This window comes from Prionailurus bengalensis, chromosome C1 (genome assembly GCF_016509475.1).
Source record: "Prionailurus bengalensis isolate Pbe53 chromosome C1, Fcat_Pben_1.1_paternal_pri, whole genome shotgun sequence".
NCBI classification, from domain to species: domain Eukaryota; kingdom Metazoa; phylum Chordata; class Mammalia; order Carnivora; family Felidae; genus Prionailurus; species Prionailurus bengalensis.
This window is the reverse complement of record NC_057345.1, coordinates 34,407,703-34,427,677: the sequence shown is the minus strand read 5'-3', so window position 1 is coordinate 34,427,677 and position 19,975 is coordinate 34,407,703. Positions and strand designations below refer to the sequence as shown.

Genomic DNA, 19,975 nt, shown 5'->3' with positions numbered 1-19,975 from the left:
ACGTAGTTTTGATGCTATGACTTGGAACTTCTATGCTGAGGAGGCTTATCTGGCTGCTTCTGGGTACCTGGCTTCCAAGGAGTGCCACGCAGGTTCTACCTGTCCCCTCCCCTCCACAGAAACAGGCTGTGCTGGCAGGTGCAAGCTCCAGAGACAGGACGGGGGTAAGGTATAGCAAGGGCACAGAGTGGGACTGGGGTAGGAACCAACCCGAAACAAGTCCTCTCCAGGCACCCACAGACTCAAGGACACAGGGCAGTAAGTTACATCAGAATTTCGCTTTCTCAGAGCACATCATTTGCACAGCATAGAGTTTCTGACTCCTGGGCCATGGACCAGGCTGTCTGGGCAGTGGGAAGAAATAGGAACACTTACCGAGGAAAGATGGCAGTCATCAAGGCTGAAGCATAGCCAGGCTTGCAAGCTCCCTCTGAAAAGTTTGCGTATTTGGTGGCTAATTCAGCAGGCCTATGGGAAGAAAAGGAAAGTCACAGCTTGCCAGGCACTGAGCAGTCAGTGGGGTATTAGTTCTTAAAGAGCTGTAGCTGTTTGAACCTTGAATAACGCTTCATTCTCTACAATCAGCCTTTCAGCCCCTTTTCCACACCAAGGTTTCGGGGCGGGGGGGGGGGGGGAGTGAGGAACCCAAACCAAAAATTCTAAAGGAATATAGGTAGATAAATTAGCAAGGCCGCTGTACAGAATTTGGCAAAAGGAACTTGCTGGGTTTTGCAGCAAGCTTAATACCAAGGAAATCACGAACTCCATCCAGGCTCCCAGACTAGAAATATGGAGCCTGCAGACCTAGGGAGAGAGCTGCCCAGGCTTTCAGAGTCACAGGCACCTGCCCTTTCAGGCTTCATTGTGGGGTTGTACACGCCCAGCCGCACCTGCCTCTACTCTCTCCACATATACTATGATCCCGCCAGTGGGAAGCACTCTCAGTATCCTGAATATAGGGCAAATATATGTTGGGACTATTGCTGTAACCGTTAGATGTTTAGTTGAGGATGCTCTGCTGCTCTCCTATTCTCTTTGCCCAGAATGTTCCTCCTTGTCCTTCTCCACCTGGCTATGCCGACTGGTCCTTCACAACTAAGCTTAGGTCTCAGCTTCACTGGGAGTAACTCCCTAGCCCCCAGGTTGGGCTAAGTGCCTCTTCTGTGCTCCACAGTCTGTCCCCCGTCACCCACATTACATGCTTATCCCCAGAGGCACTTGCCATACTATACTGTAACTGTTGGTAGTTTGTCTCCCTCATCATACTGTGAACTCCCAAGGTCAGAGTCTGATTTAACCCTGCATCCCCAGTACCTTGTGCAGAGATGGGCCCACAGAAGATGCCTATAATTTTCTGAAGGAACAAAATGACTCTGATAGTCTCATTGCACTTGTACTGAAAACAAGACAGTCTTGAGAGCCCACAAGCCCTCTAGAGTGTTTGCTGCATATCTGCTGAAAATTTTTTCAGAAGACCTGTGTGTTCCAGCCCCGGCTTTGTTGCTGTGTGACTGTAGTCGAGTCACTTCATGTCTTTGGGCTTCAGTGCCCTTATGTGTTCGATGTGGGGCTAGAGTCACCGCCTTGCCACCAAAATCCGTGCCGGTGCAGTCTAGAGAAAACCGCCGTGGAAGAACAGGACACATTCATCGACTGCTGAGGCTGGCGGCCCTGCATGCCGGGGCACCTGAGAGAGCCCTGGCTGGCTGCCAGTTCCCAGGCCCAACCTCCCCCGCCTCCACCCTTGGGCCTGCCGCCAACATGCTGGTGCCCAGCTGCTCTACTGTGCTGGGGCCCCCCGTGGTAGGTCTTCCCTCGGGGCTGCTGCAGGAACTGGGTGGGGCAGGCCTGGGGGGAAGGGGGCTGGCGCCTATACTAGACAGCCAGAAACGATGATGCCACTGCCTAGCATGTGTCATGTGTGATTCACTCCCGTGCCCCTGCGGGCCTAGCCCAGGGCCTTGCACAGAGTAATTGCTCACTGAATTTAGACAAACCCATCTGTATCCGTGTGCGTTTCTTCTGGAAATCTACAATTTTTTTTAGCATTTCCTACCAGTGAAATGTAAAGCCTGAAATGCAAATACAAATGCTGAGTAATAAGCCAGAGTCGAGACTTTATTTGGTAGGCAAAAGAAAAGTCAGAGGTTTAACAAGAGAATTTACGTAACAGTATTTTCTTATATAAACAACTGTATTTCCGAAACAAAACAGAAACTTCAGTATACTTCGTGAACTTGCGGAAAGCTCTGAGACTAGGTGTAGTGACTGAAAGACAGATTTTTTTTCAATTACGTCTTTAACAGCCATGTGAGTACGTGCTATTAGCTATCCACTTACACGTGAGCCCGGAAAGAGAAAGAGACTCATCCAAGATCCTATAGCTAGTAAGTGGTAGACATCAGTAAAGAAGCTCTTCACATGGAAGTACCACCAGTGCGGATCGTGGTAAGGGTCATCACAGAGGGAAGCACAGAGTCCAGGGACAGCACATAAGTGGTGAGTGCCAATGGACAGGGGTAGAGAAGAGGGTCAAGAAAGCCTCACACAGCTCTCCGACAGCGTGTCTACAAGCAGTGAGGTGTTGTGAGTCTCCCAATCCCCCACTCTCTGTGTCCTGCCTTGTAGCAGAGGATTCCTGTGCTCTTCCTGAATTCCAGAAAGTTTCACACTGAGGACGAGAGACGGACAGCAGCTGCCCCTCTAACACGGTGTACCACAGACACAGATATACAACAACAGATAAACCTTTGAACCCATCTTTCCTCTCTCTGGCTTACGTCGTCCACCTCTGGCAAGGTGCTTCTGGAATAAGGGCTATGGGCAGTCCAAGATCCATGGACTCAGGTAATCTATCATGGAAAAGAGGGGGGCACCGGCCAGCTGGAGCACAAGGAAGCCAGAACCTAGCCCGGAAGGCTCTTCCCATGACAGTGTAAGGTAGTCAGATGTCAAGGATGAGCACCTCTAAATCAACCCCCCCCACCTCCATTTAGAAAGCAACAGTAACTTCTAAAACATACAGCCCTGGGGACAGGGGGCCATGTCAAGTTATTACCAAATTAAAATGCCTTAGCAATGGCCTCCTGACTATCCCAGTGGGAGAAGAATAGGGGGAGTGTTGGGGATTCTGAGTCATACAGCAGGCTGGGACCTCTGGGGCAGTTAGCGGTCAAAACCACCAAGATTAACAGTCGCCAACTCCCTCAGGCCAGAATGGTTAGTTTCTCTAAGGCACTCACACTCCAAATGCCAGGAGGCCCCCACAGATGTCTGATCAAATCATTCAGCCCTTGTTCCTCTCAAACTCTGCAGCTGGCCTTTCATTTTGGGAGATTTAGCATTTCAACCAGTAAGAGCACCCATTGTCCTGCAAACGTGACGACCAAGCCCCTGGGGTGAAGAGGGTAAACCACTGTACTCAAGAGGAAATCCAGATGGACAGACTGGAACCCAAAAGAAGGAACCAAACATCCACTCCCCTGCTTCACCCCAGAGCATGGAGTTTAAGGATCAGGCCAAGCAAAGGGTTGTAAATGAGAAGAGCGTAGGATCTGGGATCAGAGACTTCAGTGTCCAGGGGACACTGGCAAGTTGTGTGACCTTGGGCAATGATGAAACTCTGATTCTCAGCTTTCTCGTCTGCAAATGGGAACCACTCACTTCCCAGGGATCTTGGGAGGATGTGGCGAGAAAGTGCACGTGAAGGGGCTGGCTGTCCTACAGAGTGCCACACAAAATGTTATGTGAAAGAGGAGATGCCAGAGACAGGCATCGGATCATGGAGGCTTTGAACACTTGGCTCTAGTTTGAATTCTGAGGTAGGGGAGGGTCACTGAAGGATTCCCAGAGGGCAAGTGCCCAGACCATCGTGTGCATTTTTAAGGATCAATGTTTGGGAGGCGAGGAGGCAGTGAGCGGCTGAAAGGAGAAGTCCAGGAGACAAGAACACTAATCTGGAGAGAGTGCTCTCTCAGTTGCCGAGGGGAGGAAGTGTCTCAAGAAGGACACAGGAACCAACCGAGTGCAACACAGTGGGAGGCCTGGTGAGGTGTGGCCACTGGATCAACAGCTGGCTCTGGCAACAGGGAGGTTACTCTTGACCTTGACAAAAGCTGGTTCACTGGAGAGTGGGGGTGAAATGCTGATTTCATTGGGTTTAAGAGAACACAGAAAAAGTGGAGTCATGGAATACAGACTACTATTTTTAGGAGTTTTGCTATAATGGAAGACAGAGAAATGGGGCAATCGCTGGAGGGAAGAAGCAGGGAGAGACGTTTTTGAGTTAGAAATTAGCTTAGCACGTTTGTAAGCTGGCTGGAATAAGAGGGAAATTCCTGATGTGATAGAGAGAGGATGGCCATAGGAGAAATGTCCTAGAAGAGGTGAGGGGGGAAAGGACCTAATACAGAAGTAAGAGGGTTGGCCTTCCTCTGCTCGCCCTGCCCTGCCCTGCCCGGCCCTGGCCCATGACTACCTCTTTATCTTGCAACACTCAGTTTAAGCACCACCCCTTTATGAAACTTTTGTAAAAATTTTTTCCCCTCCCTGGCAGAACCAACCTACCTGCCTGTGGACCCCATTTCGCTTTGCTGACTTTCACCTTAGCTCGCTCACTTGTTCCCACACTCTTCTCTCCCTTCCTCCCTCTCATTCATTCATGCATGCATGCATGTAACAAATATTTAGAGGCGAAAGAGACACTCTGCTTGGATTTGTAACCTGGCTCTATCCCTTCCTCGCTGTTTGACTTTGGGCATGTTATTTAATTGCTCTGTGCCTTAACTTCCACATCTTGAAAAACTGGGATTATACTCATACAATTGTACTGAGAATTATGTTAAGAATAAAGTGTGTTTAACTAACTAGAATTTAAAAAAAAAAAAAAAAAAAGACATGACAGGGGCACCTGGGTGGCTTGGTCGGTTAAGCATCTAGCTCTTGGTTTCAGCTCAGGTCATGATCTCATGGTTCATGAATTCAAGCCCAGCACTGGGCTCTGCGCTGGCAGGAGGAAGCCTGCTTCAGATTCTCTCTCTCTTTCTCTCTCTGCCCCTCCCCCACTTGTGCGCTCTCTCTCTCTCTCTCTCTCTCTCTCTCTCTCTCTCTCTCTCTTGAAATAAATAAACTTAATGGGGCGCCTGGGTGGCGCAGTCGGTTAAGCGGCCGACTTCAGCCAGGTCACGATCTCGCGGTCCGTGAGTTCGAGCCCCGCATCGGGCTCTGGGCTGATGGCTCAGAGCCTGGAGCCTGTTTCCGATTCTGTGTCTCCCTCTCTCTCTGCCCCTTGCCCATTCATGCTGTCTCTCTCTGTCCCAAAAAATAAATAAACGTTGAAAAAAAAATTTTTTTTTAAATAAATAAACTTAAAAAAAAAGACATGACAAATAAATACAAAAACAAAACAACAACAACAAAAAAATAAATTGCATCCAGGTCTTTGTGTAGCTTAATGTCCATTTGTTTTAATCACTGAATATTATTTAATTGTATGGATGCCCCACACTTCATGTATCCATTCACCTTGACAGATATCTTGGCTCCTTCCAGTTTTTGATGATTTTGAATAAAATTGCTATAGTTATTTATATTTTAAAAAAGATAATAAAGTGCTTACTACAATGCCAAGGCACTTGGTTTTCTCTCAATACATGTTAACTGTAACAGCCTTGCTGTTGTTGTGTTCCAGACACTGGCCTGGATTAGGGATGCAATGATGACTAAAACCTGGTTATAGCCTAGCATTGACCACACTAAAGAGTAACTATCCATTTAAATGATCTTTCTCTCGTACAGCACGAAAACTGAGTGTGGTGCATGGCACAGAGTACCATGCATATTGGACTGAACTCAACTGATTACTTTGACAACTGGAAGGTTAATTAATAAAAAGTGGGGGGGAAGCAGTGGTGATGGCTGGGGGAAATGGAGATGGGACTTTGAGGGTTCTTCCTAGGCCTCTATATTCCAGTCAATGATCTAATTTCTAGAACCCTCCCAGAAAGGACTGAAATCAGATCAGCCCCCTACTATGTCTCTTCCTTCATTTAGACACTAGTTCACTGATGTAGAGTACAGGAACTGGCCGTGAAAATGAAACAAGACCACATAGAGAACACTCAACACAATGCCTGACAAGGAACAGTTAATAAATACTAATGTCCTTTCATGCAAGCATAGTTATTTAATCAAAGCTGGCCAACATTACTGTTGGAGGACTTGCACGAACACACAGATGAGAACCCTCAGCCCAGGGTGGGTCCCACCACTGCTTCTTCAATACTCTCTTCTCTGACCTTCCTGATGATGCATTTCTCCATTTACTAAAGGGTTGTTCCTGGAACAGGACTTGGGAAATGGCAGAAGCAGCTTAGATTAGTTTTAGTAATCCTATTCTGTCATTAAACATTTTCATTTTTATTTTTTTCTGAAGTAGACTTCATGTAAGGAAGGGTACTTAATACTGACACAGATCCTTTCAAGCTCCAAGATGGAAACTTTTCTCCTTAAGGACAATTTCTATCTCCTCTGACTACCTCTTCTGTCTGACTCCGTTATTATGGATCTGCTGGCTCTTCCTACATTATCATTAGTCTCTTCATTTACCCACATTCGGGAGTTGTGGATCCATCCTTCCCTGGGCATCACCAACCCTCTGCTCTTGTGAACTCCCAATGCAGACCAGGGCTTCCATATAGTTTCTGCCCCACTTACGGTGACCTATAATAAACTTGGCAGCACTGGCTTATGTCTCTTTCATCACGTTAAGGCAGAGGGACTGCTTCATCTGAGCCATGTGGAATTTGCGGTATTTCTCAGCTCTAGAGGACCTGCCTTTCAGCTCTTGCTACTTACTGCGCACTGTAATACCTTTTCAACACACCAGGCCACTCTGCTGTTTGATCAGTGACTCTGGAGCTGACATAACTGCAGTTTATTTTTGTCTCCAGGATCTTGTCATTTATGTCATTTTGGCTGGGAAGACGTCCTCCAGTAATCTCTTGCAAACGCGTTAGCCTGAGCTGTATAGGCAATGCTCACAGAGACTCTCCGTCAGGGATCTATTGGAAATGCTCCAATTCAATTTTGTTTCTACATTTCATTTATTTGAAAAAAAACAAACAAACAACCACATCCTCTTTAAGGATGGTAGTGGAAAGAACATGGAAACTAACATTTATTGAGCACAAGCCATGTGCTAATAGTTGACCTAGTTATTTAATTTAGCTTTACAATAATCCTCTAAAGCAGTACAGCCCTTAGATCCAGGCATGAGTCCAAAAGAAGACATGGTTGGAAGATGTGCTGTTCTATTTTTAACACTATAAAATTTCAAATGATAAATTTTGATAGGGTTTACACTGAAACTGTTGATTGCTTTGGGTAGTCGACATTTTAACAGTATTAATTCTTCCAATCCAAGAGCATGTAATACCTTTGCATTTATTTGTGTCTACTTCACCTTCTTTCATCTAAGTCTTATAGTCTTCAGTGTACAGGTCTTTCACCTCCTTGGTTAAATTTATTTCTAGGTATTTTATTCTTTGAGGCAACCGTAAATGGACTTTGAAGGAATTTCTCTTACTGATAGTTATTGCTGCATAAAAATGCAACTGATTTTGTGTATTAATTTTGTATCCTGCACCTTTACTGAGTTTGTGTATTAGTTCTAACAGTTTTCTGGTGGACTCTTCAGGATCTTTTCCATATAATATCATGTCATCTGCAAATACAGACAGTTTCACTTCTTCCTTTCTGATGTGGATGCCTTTATTTCTTTTTCTTGCTTGTTTTGGCTAGGTCCTCAAATAGTATGATGAAGAAAAATGGTGGGAATGGATATCCTTGTCTTCTTCCTGATCTTAAAGGAAAAGCTTTCAGCTTCTAATTGTTGAGTATGGTGTTAGCTGTGGGCTTGTCATTTATGGCCTTCATTTTGTTGAGGTAAATTCCCTCTATACTCACTTTTTTGAGAGCTTTTATTATGAATGAATGTTGAAATTTGTCAAATGCCTTGTCTGCATCTATTGGGATGATCATTTAATTTTTATCCTTCATTTTGTTACTGTGGTATATCACACTAATTGATTTGCGATGGTAAACCATCCTTGCATCCCTGGAATAAATCCCATTTAGTCATGGTGTGTGATCCTTTCAATGTATTGTTGAATTTAGTTTGCTAAAATTTTGTTGAGGATTTTTGCATCTATGTTCGCAAGGAAAATTGGCCTGTAATTTTCTCTTCTTGTAGTGTCTTTGTCTGGTTTTGATATCAGGGTAATACTGGCCTCATAAAATGAGTTTGGAAGTGTTCCCCACCCCCTCTAGTTTTCGGAAAAGTTTGAGAAGAATTGATATGAATTCTTCTTTCGATGTTTGGTAGAATTCGCCAGTGAAGCCATTTGATCCTGGACTTTTGTTTTCTGGGAGTTTTTGATGACCAATTCAATCTCCTTACTAGCAATTGGTCTGTTCAGATTTTCTATTTCTCCGTGATTCAGTCCTGATAGGTTCAAATGATAAACTTAACATGACTAGAAAACTAACTGCAATTCACATTTCCCCTGCATACTCTGGGTAAGACTTGCATTTGTGGCCACTGTCAACAAAGCACAGTCACAACCTTTGAGAGTCAATGGAAGCCAGTATTCACGGGCAGCACAAAGGATAAAGATAATGAAGCATCATGAGTAATGATATAACTAGCATGACATAAATGGTACTGGAGAACTGAAGTGAAAGAAGATCTATACTGTTTCCATTCTATTTTTTTTAATTTTTAAATGTTTATGCATTTTTGAGAGAGACAGACAGACAGAGAGAGCGAGCAGAGGAGGGTTAGAGAGAGAGGGAGACACAGAATCTGAAGCAGGCTCCAGGCTCCAAGCTGTCAGCATAGAGCTCGACTTGGGGCTCAAACCCATGGACCGCAAGATCATGACCTGAGATGGTCGGAAGCTTAACCGACTGAGCCACCCAGGCGCCCCTATACCATTCTATAAAACAGGTTTCAGACAGCCATGGCTACTATGAATAGTAACAGTATTATTAGCTTTTTCTTGTGGGAGATGTGAATTAGCCAGGAATGATGCAATGGACGAAGATACACGAAGAGATGGTTCCTGAACCTGAACAGAAAGAGATGGTGTCTGATACTATGAAGAACTGTCATGTATACTGATTAGGTAATAACAAATACATAAGTATCTCCTTTCCCCATTGTTCTAAATCCTCATCAGTAAATCAATATATTTCACATGGACCCATCAACATGTTTATACACCAAAGGCATTACAAAAAATATTTAGCCAGGGCTCTGCACACCCTTAGAGAAGCCCTACTTTAAGTATTATTCTCATTTTTGACAAGACAAACTGACTCTAAAATCCATTCTCTGCTCTCACCAAAGCCCTTGCCTTCTTTGGTATAAAGTGCAATGGGCATAAAGGTAAAAAGACTTGAGTTTAAGTAACAAGCTCTTCACTTACTAGCTGTGTAACCTCAGGTAGGTAATCGGTTTCCTTAACTCTTGTAATAGCTGTAATAATACATATTTTATAGAGTTGATGGAAAGATCAAATGATTTCCTGCAACAACGTATATCAGAGCATTCTTTGAAAGGTTATACAAATGTGAGTTACTGTTCCTACTGTTGTAATACTTGATTTCTGTTTTTACTACTTCTAGATCATCTGAATTAGTATCATTTCACTAATCTAATGATGAAAAATTGTTCCTTTTATTTTTCTTACTTGGATTATTTTCTCCAACTTACTTGGCTGTCTCCAAACTTCTGCAAATAGGTAGGGGTGTGCAGGGGTGTGTGTGTGTGTGTGTGTGTGTGTGTGTGCAGTTAGATTTATACCTAAGTCTTTCTTTGCATGTGTGCTTGCTAATATAAATGATACTGTGCTTTTAATGCCAAATTCCAATACAGGAAAACAACTGACTTTTGTATATTATTAGCCTCATATCCTATAATCTTGCTGTAATTGCTAATTAGCTCCGGGAGTTTTTGGCAAGTCCCTGGGTTTTTCTTTTTTTTTTTTTTTTAATTTTTTTTTTCCCAACGTTTATTTATTTTTGGGACAGAGAGAGACAGAGCATGAACGGGGGAGGGGCAGAGAGAGAGGGAGACACAGAATCGGAAACAGGCTCCAGGCTCTGAGCCATCAGCCCAGAGCCTGATGCGGGGCTCGAACTCACGGACCGCGAGATCGTGACCTGGCTGAAGTCGGACGCTTAACTGACTGCGCCACCCAGGCGCCCCCCTGGGTTTTTCTACATAGACAATCGTGTCATCTGTGAACATAGACAGTGTTATTTCTTCATTCCCAATCTCTACGCCTTTTAATTCCTTTTCTTTTTTTATTGAATTAGCTGGAGCTTAGAGTATAACACTGGAAAGGAGTGGTGAAGGGGACATTCTTGCCTTTTCCCAATCTTGGGGGAAAGCATTTAGTTTCTCATCATTAGGCATGACGTTGGCTACAGGTTTTTTTATGAGTATTCTTTACCATACTCTATTCCTAGTTTGCTGACAGTTTTTTTGTAAAATCATGATTGGATGTTGGATTGTTATCAAGTGCTTTTTCTGCATCTTATAGGTATGATCATATGATTTTTCTCCTTCAGCCTGTTCATATGATGGAATACAGTCACTGATTTGCTAATGTTGAAGCAGGCTTGCATACTTGGAATAAATCCTACTTGGTTGGAGTGTTTGATTCTTCTTACATATTATTGGATTCAATATGCTAATATTTTGTTGGGATTTTTATGTTAGCAAAAGATAACAGTCTGTGGTTTTCTTTTCTTATGATGTCTTTTTTCAAAGTAAACTCTACCCCCAACATGGGGCTTGAACTTATGGCCCCAACATCAAGAGTCTCACACTTTCCCAAATGAGCCAGCCAGGCACCACCTTTCGTATAATGTCTTCATCTAGTTTTGGTTTTAGGATAATGCTAGCTTCACAGAACAAGTTAGGAAGTGTTCCCTCTGCTTCTATTTTCTGGAAGAGACTGTAGAGAACTGGTATCATCTTTTCCTTAAATGTTTGATAGAATTCACCAGTGAAACCAACTGAGTGTAGTGTTTTCTGTTTTAGGTTATTAAATTTTGATTCAGTTTCTTTAGTAGATACAGGCCTATTCAGATGATCTATTTCTTCTTGTGTGAGCTTTGATGGTTTGTGTCTTCCAAGGAATTGGTCCATTTCCCCTAAGTTATCAAATATGCCTTTACAGAGTTGTTCACACTATTCTTTTATTATCCTTTTAATATCCATGGGATCAGTATTGATGATCCCCCTTTTATTTCTGATCTTAGTCATTTGTATCTTCTCTCTTTTTTCTTGGTTAGCCTGGCTAGAGGTTTCTCAATTTCATTAATATTTTCAAAGAACCAGTTGTGGGTTTTGCTGATTTTCTCTACTCATATCTGCTCTCTACTTCTTTGATGGCCTCCTAAGTATTACATCTCTTTACACTTCTGTCCTCTCCAATCAGCAGCCCAAGTCACCTTCCTATAGGTCAAAACTGATGATGTTTTTCACCTGCTTAAAACACTTCAATGGCATCTTTTGACCTCAAGATGAAGCCTAAACTTCTTACTGTTATATCTAAAGCCCTGCATGATTTGGCCGGCCCATTCTTCCAGACTTATCATGTCTCACCCTCAGATCTCCTGGAGATTTGACAGCCCAGCAAAGATAAATATTGAATATTAAGCCTTTACACAAATATTAATTTCAATTGTAGATAAGGATGAGATACTTAAACAGGCTAATAGGATATACAGAAAACTCTCCAACTGATTCAGAATTTAAAAGACCATAAAGAAAAACCAGATTAGCAAAATCTAATATATGTTAGCAAAAATTAGTATATGTTTTTGAAAACAGTGTTTAGAGACCTAGAGATTATGAAAGTTTGAAAAAAATTACAGAAAAGAAGGCACATCCAAATACATCTTTTCATTGTAAATGTACATGAGGAAACACAGAAAATGTAAACTCAAAAGGAAGAAAAGTACCCACAATCCCACTATTCTAATATTATTACTACATTCTGCCATAGCGATTATGATACAGTCAGATCTGATTATGGTGACAGACTTGAAGGTTATACCCCCATGGTTCTCAACCCTGGCATGTTAGAATCACCTGGGAGAACTTTTAAACTTTAAGGCACCTACACCTGATTCCTGATCAACTAAATCAGAATCTCAGGGTGGTGAGGACTTGGGTTGAGAGACGCTGTATATGGGCAGACTCCTGTGCGTCAAGCAGGGCTCTCTCCTCAAAGTTGAGTTTACTCTTGGTATCAATCAACTGGGAAAGTGGAGAGTTCCTCAGACAGAAGGCAGTATCTTTTAGAGCAATGATTCTCAACTTGGACCCATATTGGACTCACCCGAAGAGCTTAAAAAAACCCTAATGCCCAAGCTACACCTCAACCCGATGACATCAGAAGCTATATGGGGTGGAATGCAGGCATCAGCAATTTTTTAAGCTCCCCAGGTGATTCCAATATGTAGTCCAGTTTAAGAGCCACTGTGCTGAGAGCTCCAGGTAAGCTACAAAGTGAGAATGTGGTTCTTTGGGTCTTGATCATATAGGTATCGAGATGTATAGCAGGAAGCCCTGTTGTGAAACAGGGCAGAAGTTGTGAGGCAAAGAGCCCAGTCAAATCCAGCGATGCTGAGCTCTCCTGTTGTGAACTAAGTATGGCCCTGGCTTGAGCTGTCTACAGAAGAGACAGACTACTATTTTGAGTTTCTTATATTTTCAGGGTTTATTTCTCTGTTGTCCTCTTTTAATTCTTAGTGAAATGTTTTTAGCTCTGCTTAGAGGAACCAAGATAAAAAGGTTTCTGTTGTTTTCTTTTTGACAGCACTAAAGAGAACCTATGCTCTCTGGAATCAACGTAATGGTAGTGGCAGTTCCTGAAGTGAGAGACCCTCCAGGAGATGGTGACACTTGGGGTTAAAGGCAGGGGCCACGTGACAGTTCCGTTCCCCCCAAATCTTCCAATATGGAGACTTGGGCCTGGGTTTTGTTATTAAAGATGGCACTATTCTGTCTTACATCCTCTTCCTCTGTCCTTAATTAATTTAACATTTATCGAATATTTACTGTGAGCCACGAACACTATACAAGGCACTGGGAATACAACTGTGAGCAAGACATTCATACCTCCTGCCCTTATAATGCTTACTTAAGATCAAATTGACAGAGTGAATTTGGGAAAAAGAGAAAGCACTGTGGAATAGTGGGATGGGTAGAAAATTTGGAGCCAGGTGGAGAAGGAGTAGAATGCTAGCTTGACCACATACAGTTTTCTGAACACAGGTAAATTATTTCTATACTTACTTTCTCATTTGTTAAAATGCATTTAAATACCACCTACTTCGGGGCGCCTGAGTGGCTCAGTTGGTTAAGCGCCCAACTCTTGATTTTGGCTTAGGTCATGATCTCGTGGTTTGTGGCATCAAGTGTCAGGGTCTGTGCTGACAGCACAGAGTCTGCTTGGGATTCTCTCTCTCTCCCTCTCTCTCTGCCCCTCCCCCACTCGCATGCATGTTCTCTCTCTCTCTCAAAAATAAATTTAAAAAACATTAAAAAACAATAAAATAAGGGGCACCTGGGTGGCCCAGTCTGACTCTTGGTTTCGGCCCAGGTCATGATCTTGCAATTCGTGGGTTCAAACCCCACATCGGGCTCCATGCTAACCGTGTAGAGCCTGCTTGGGATTTTCTCTCTCTCCCTCTCTTTCTGCCCCTCCCCTGCTCATGTTCTCTCTCTAAGTAAATAAATAAACTTTAAAAACTAAAATAAATTAAATGCCACCTATTTCATAGAATTGTCTACCAATTCATCCATCCATCCATCCGTCCATCCATCCATTCATCCATCCATCTATCCAACAAATGTTTATTGAGCAATCACTAAGTGCTAGGCACTGTTTTATGTGCTAAGAAATAGTTGTGAAAAAAAAACAGACAAGCACCTTCCACCTGCCCTCCCTCTACTGGAAGGAGACAATCAACAAGTAAGTGAAACATAAATATCCAACAGTAAAAAACACCCCAGAGAAAAATGACACAGTAGAGGGAACAGGGAATGAATGCCAATGGAGGTTGTGGCTACAACTTTAAATGGGACGGACAGGGAAGGCTTCACTGAGAAAGGGGATATTTGAGCCAACCTCTGAAAAAGTGGGGCAGATGTCTGGGGAAGAGCACCCCAAACAAAGAAATGAGCAAATGCCAAGAGTCTTAGGCGGGAATGGGCCTGGAGGATTTGAGGCACAGCAAAAGGCCCAGTATAGTATAATAAATAAGGAAAGTCATTAAGAAAACAGGAGTCTAGACCACGTAGGGGCCTTGGTTGAGCACGGTAAAACCAAACTGGCTCTTAGCTAAGAGAAGTCACTGGAGAGTTCTGATCACAGGAGCAACCAGGTCTATCTTACATTTGAACAGGATCACTTTGGCTTCAGTGTGGAACTGGACCACTGGGAAGCAAGTATGAAAGCAGCCAGGAGTGAAATAATGGAGGAGACGATGGTTGTCTGGACAGAGTGATGGTGGCAGAGATAGTGAGGAACAGTTGGCTCTGGAGGTATTTAAGGTAAAGCCAATAGGCTCTGCTGATGATTAATGTCAGAGACATGATGCTAGGTTTTTGACCTGAGCAACTGGAAGGATGAAGTCACCATTTACCGGGGTCGGGAAGATTCTGGGGGGAGGCAGGGGTTGTGAATCAGGGGTTTGGTTCTGGACATGTTAAGTGTGAGATGCCCACACATGCAAGTAAAGAAGACAACTGGATAAGTGAGTCAGAAGTATGGGGAAAGAGGACTAGGCTTGCACTATGCATTTGGGAGATACCAGCTTCAGATGATACAGCATCTAAAGTCACGGGACTGGTGAGATCTTCTAAGAAAAGCATGAGGCACATAGTAAGTGTTCAATAAACACTTTCCCCATGCAGCCACAGGGACTTGGCAGGCCATTCTGGAAAGAGTTAACTGGCCTTGGGTTATATTACAGACTGCTCTGGGTTTATAGGCCTTTCACAGTTGGCTTGGTTTCCACAAGCCTTTGGGGGTTAAAAATTGTTGGTTTGGGCTTTTGGCTCTTCGTGTCTTCACAGAGAGTTCATTATGAAAGTATACAGAGCGCCAAAGTCCCCATGCTCTTGCCCACATGGTGACGATAAAACACCACATCACAGCAGCAGACAGGAGCTCTCCCAGAGCACAGAGCACCTACCCACATGCAGCTGACATGGATGAAGCCTCCCTTTGACTAAACCAGCTCCCTGAAGGCTGACATCAGCTCAGGAAACACACACCTGGACACCACGGTCTGGCTCCGTCAAGGCTCCAGGTGGCTCTTCTCTCCATTCCTGGCTCCTGGTGTCACATTCCTCATAACTGAGATTTCCTTCAGGTTCTGTGCTGAATGCTCTGCCTGTGGATACTGGCGGGCCTAACCCCCTCTCTTCCCCTCATCTGCTTGGATGTCACCTTTCAACGAGGCCTGCCCTGACCACTCCATTTAAACCTGTAATCTCTTCATGAGCATTTCCTTGTCCTGCGCGACTGTCTTCCGTGCCACATACTACCTTCCAAGACATTGAAAACTTTACTTATTTATTACACTTTTTGTGTAATGACCTTTTTAAAAAATGTTTTTGAGAAAGAGAGACAGAACGTGATTGGGGGAGGGGCAGAGAGAGGGAGACACAGAATCCGAAGCAGGCTCCAAGCTCTGAGGCGTCAGCACAGAGTCTGACATGGGGCTCGAACTCATGAACTGCGAGATCGTGATCTGAGTCAAAGTCACAGCTTAACTGACTGAGCCACCCAGGTGCCCCTAATGACCATCCTGTTCACTGGGCTATCCTCAGAACAGAGAACGCTGCTTGCCACATCGCACTTGCTGGAGAAGTTTGTTAAATAAATGAGGAGGTGCTTACCTCAATGTTGGGGCAGGAGCCTGTAGCCCTGAGCCTTTCCCCAGGACCCTCAACTTTATTTAAAAAAATTTTTTTTTCAACGTTTATTTATTTTTGGGACAGAGAGAGACAGAGCATGAACGGGGGAGGGGCAGAGAGAGAGGAAGACACAGAATCGGAAACAGGCTCCAGGCTCTGAGCCATCAGCCCAGAGCCTGACGCGGGGCTCGAACTCCCGGACCGCGAGATCATGACCTGGCTGAAGTCGGACGCTTAACCGACTGCGCCACCCAGGCGCCCCAGGACCCTCAACTTTAAACAACAGACTTGCAGAGAACCCAGAGCCTCCCCAGGGACCAGACTGGACACCCCACCCCCACCCCAGACGTATCATCCAATCAAACTGTAGTTGAATACACTCAACAGCCTGAGTGTCCACCCCCAGGGGAATATGAGATTAGTTCTTGGGCAATCTTGAGGCCAGCAAAACCCAGCTCACCAGCCTCACATCCTGGTTATTCTTGTTCAGTCCCCCAATTATGCCTTCTCAGTTTCCTCATGCTCAAGTCACTGCTCTCTGCTTCTTCGTGGCCCACATCTCCCCCGCTGCCCCATATTCTAACTTTCCACTGTGTTCTCTGAAGCCTTGTTCCTTTATATCCTCAGCTTCTCCAGTGAACGTCCCTTCCATCTGCTGCTTTCACGGAAACCTGGGTCTCCCCTGAAAACGCCATTTCCTCTACAGCCCTGTGTGAGGGAGGCTGCTCTTTCCTGTGTTCTCCATGCACCTGAGGATCCCTTGTCTCCTCTTTGTGCTCCATCTTTCCAGCTACCAGTAGGTCATTCTTATTAGATAAAATCAGAAACAAGAACCTGTTCCTTGTTCGTGCTATCCAGAAATACTACCCCTTACCCTCCCTCACTGTTCTCATTTACTCCCTTCCCATTCACTAAGTCTTTAGCTCACAGGATAGTCTTTCCCATCAAACTTATAAGGGTGTTCATTTGGCTTAGAGTTTTCAGTTTTAGGGTGCCTGGGTGGCTCAGTCATTTGAGCATTGGCTCTTGGTTTCAGCTCAGGTTAGGATCTCAGAGTTTGTGAGTTCAAGCTCCACGTGGGGCTCCATGCTGACAGTGCAGAGCCTGCTTGGGATTCTCTCTCTCCCTCAAAATAAATAAATAAACTTAAAAAAAAAAAAAGAATTTTCAGGGGCGCCTAGATGGCTCAGTCAGTTAAGCGTCCGACTTTGGCTCAGGTCATGATCTTGCTGGTCATGAAAGTGAGCCCCTCATCGGGCTCTGTGCTGACAGCTCAGAGCCTGAAGCCTGCTTCAAACTCTGTGTCTCCCTCTCCTTCTGCCCCCCCTTCAAAAATGAATAAACATTAAAAAATTTTTTAATAAATAAAAGTATTTTCAATTTTATCCCAATTACAAAGCACAGAGTTGGTACTTAAGAAATAGTTGCTAAATGAATGAGTGAAAAAATGAAATCTGGGGCATGGAGCAGGAGGCAAGCTGAAGTTCAAGTCTCATTTTGGGGCTATATTTTTCCTAGTTTAGCAGACACAGATAAGGGTACAGGATAGGCTGAATTTCATCCTTGGGTGATTATTATTATCCCCATTTTATAACTCTCTCAAGATTATAGCAAGTAAGACGTGGAACTGAGCTTTAAAAATCCATGTCTGACACCATAGCCTATGTTTCTAACTGCCAATAAACACTGCCCTCCTCAACAACACAGCTTGCAGTTAAAAGACAAAGTTTCAGACAGATCACTGCATTGAAGTATTTTGAGTAATTTTCATAGTGCTGACACATGATCTTGTCATATACATACGAGCAGTAGGGAATTCTCAAAGGAAATGGAAAACTATTTTTTCCACAAAGGTATCAAGAAATACAGTGAAGACAAACAAAAATCCAAACCATCTATTTTCAGATTTGTAGAGAATCACTGGATATAGAGACATTTAAAGAATATTTCTCTATATTAGGAATTTAAGAACGGAAAAACACCTGAGGTGGGGACACAATTTTTATGCAGCTCTATCTGTGCAGAACTCTCAACTCAAGCAATTATGATTCGTGGGCCAAATCTGACCCACTATCTTGTTTTTCATATGGCCTGTGAGTTAAGAGTTATTTTTAATGGTTGAGAATAAAAATCAGAAGAATATTTCATGACACATAAAAATTATAATAAAATTTCAGTATCCATAAATAAAATTTCATTGGAATACAGACCTATTCATTTGTCTACGTGACGTCCATGGCTGTTTTCATGTTACAGCGGCAGAGTTGAGTAGTTGCAACAGAAACAATAAAGCCAAAAAAACCTAACATATCGATCATCTGGCCCTTACAGAAAACGTTGCCCAACCCATAATAGTTCATTTCTTCTGACTTATCTTCCAGTTTGCTAATGCTGTCTTCAGTTGTCTCTAATCTGCCGCTAAATCCTATTGAGTTTTTAATTTTAGTAAATGTGTTTTTTAATTCTAGAAGTTTTGTTTTTCCAACCTAATATTTTGCTTTTTCTAATCCCCTAGTCCATGTATACAGCTCAATCTTGTCTTTATTTTCTTAAATATAGTATATCTAATTGCCTTACCAACTGTGTCTGTTAAGTCCAATTTCACAAGTCTTTGTGGGTCCCCCTCTGTTGTCTGTTGTTTTTCATGGTTCTCACTAATGGAGCCTTGTTCCCTTGCGCACTTCAGTTATTTTTACTCTGAGCTGTTTGTTTCTTTTAAAGGTTATTTGCAGGGATTTCACGTCTTCCTCCAGAGCAGGTTTGCATTTGCCTCTGCCAGGACTTTGGCGGCACTGCCAGTCTGGGATACATTAAACTCTCATATAATTAAAGTTCACAGCTTGAGGTTCCACAGATCACCTGAGCGACAAGAACCCTGGCTGCAAATAGCAAGTGTGGCTTTTTTTAAATGAATTTATTGCTCTGATCCACTAAGAGTTCTGGAAACCTGAGTTGAACTTCTAGCTCCACCTATGCTAAGTCCTTTGGGGTTCCAGTTTGATGTGGAAAGGGTCAAAAGATGGAAAATATGGAAGAGATGTCAGTAGACCTGGAGGCTAGAATGAAAAGGTCTAACAATTTAATCAGAGTTTCAGAAGAGGAGTGGAGAGAGAGTGGGCAGAGTCAATATTTAAAGAGATGATGGCTGAAAATTTTCCAAAACATATGAGTTCTTATACTACAGAAGTATAGTGACAGACGGTAGCTACACTTGTGGTTAGCAAGGTGTAACATATGGACTCTTCAAATCCCTATGTTGTACACCTGAAACTAATATAACACTGTATGTCAACTATACTTCAATTTAAAAAACCAATTCTGTAAACACACACACACACACACACACACACACACACCTGTTTGATTTAAAAATTAAATAAATAATTTTTGGGGTGCCTGAGTGGCTCAGTCGGTTAAGCATCCAACTCTTGGTTTTGGCTCAGGTCATGATTTCACGGTTCGTGAGCCCGAGCCCCACATCAGGCTCTGCACAGACAGTGCAGAGGCTACTTGGGATTTTCTCTCTCCCTCTCTCTCTGTTCCTCTTTCCCTCTCAAAATAAATAAACATTTTTAAAATTAATTAAATTTTAAAAATCTAAATGAATCTAATCACGATAAATAAAAAGAAATGCTCACATTTATAAATCTATTTATACTTTATAAAACCCTTTCTTCTAGTCTTCCTTAAAAACCTTGGGAAGTGGATCTTATTATCTACATTTTTGATAAGAAAAAACTGGTATTCAGAGAGCTAAAACAAATTATCTAAGGTCGCATAATTCTTTTTTCTAATTATTGTTTATTTATTTTTGAGAGAGAGACAGATCACGAGCAGGGGAGGGGCAGAGAGAAAGGGAGACACAGAATGTAAAGCAGGCTCCAGGCTCTGAGCTGTCAGCACAGAGCCTGACGCGGGGCTTGAACCCACGAACTGTGAGATCATGACCTGAGCCGAAGTCAGATGCCC

The 19,975-nt window shown here is 43.3% G+C and overlaps 1 protein-coding gene across 4 annotated transcripts in view; it reads right to left on the bottom strand.

Moving 5' to 3' along the window:
• ST3GAL3 (ST3 beta-galactoside alpha-2,3-sialyltransferase 3) overlaps nucleotides 1-19,975 on the bottom strand; it is a 201,996-nt gene that overhangs the window by 77,450 nt on the left and 104,571 nt on the right. For all 4 annotated transcript variants that reach the window (XM_043574705.1, XM_043574703.1, XM_043574706.1 and 1 more), the window contains one exon: nucleotides 376-468. In XM_043574705.1, coding sequence (XP_043430640.1) covers nucleotides 376-468 — 93 coding nt within the window. The remainder of the gene's footprint in view (nucleotides 1-375; nucleotides 469-19,975) is intronic.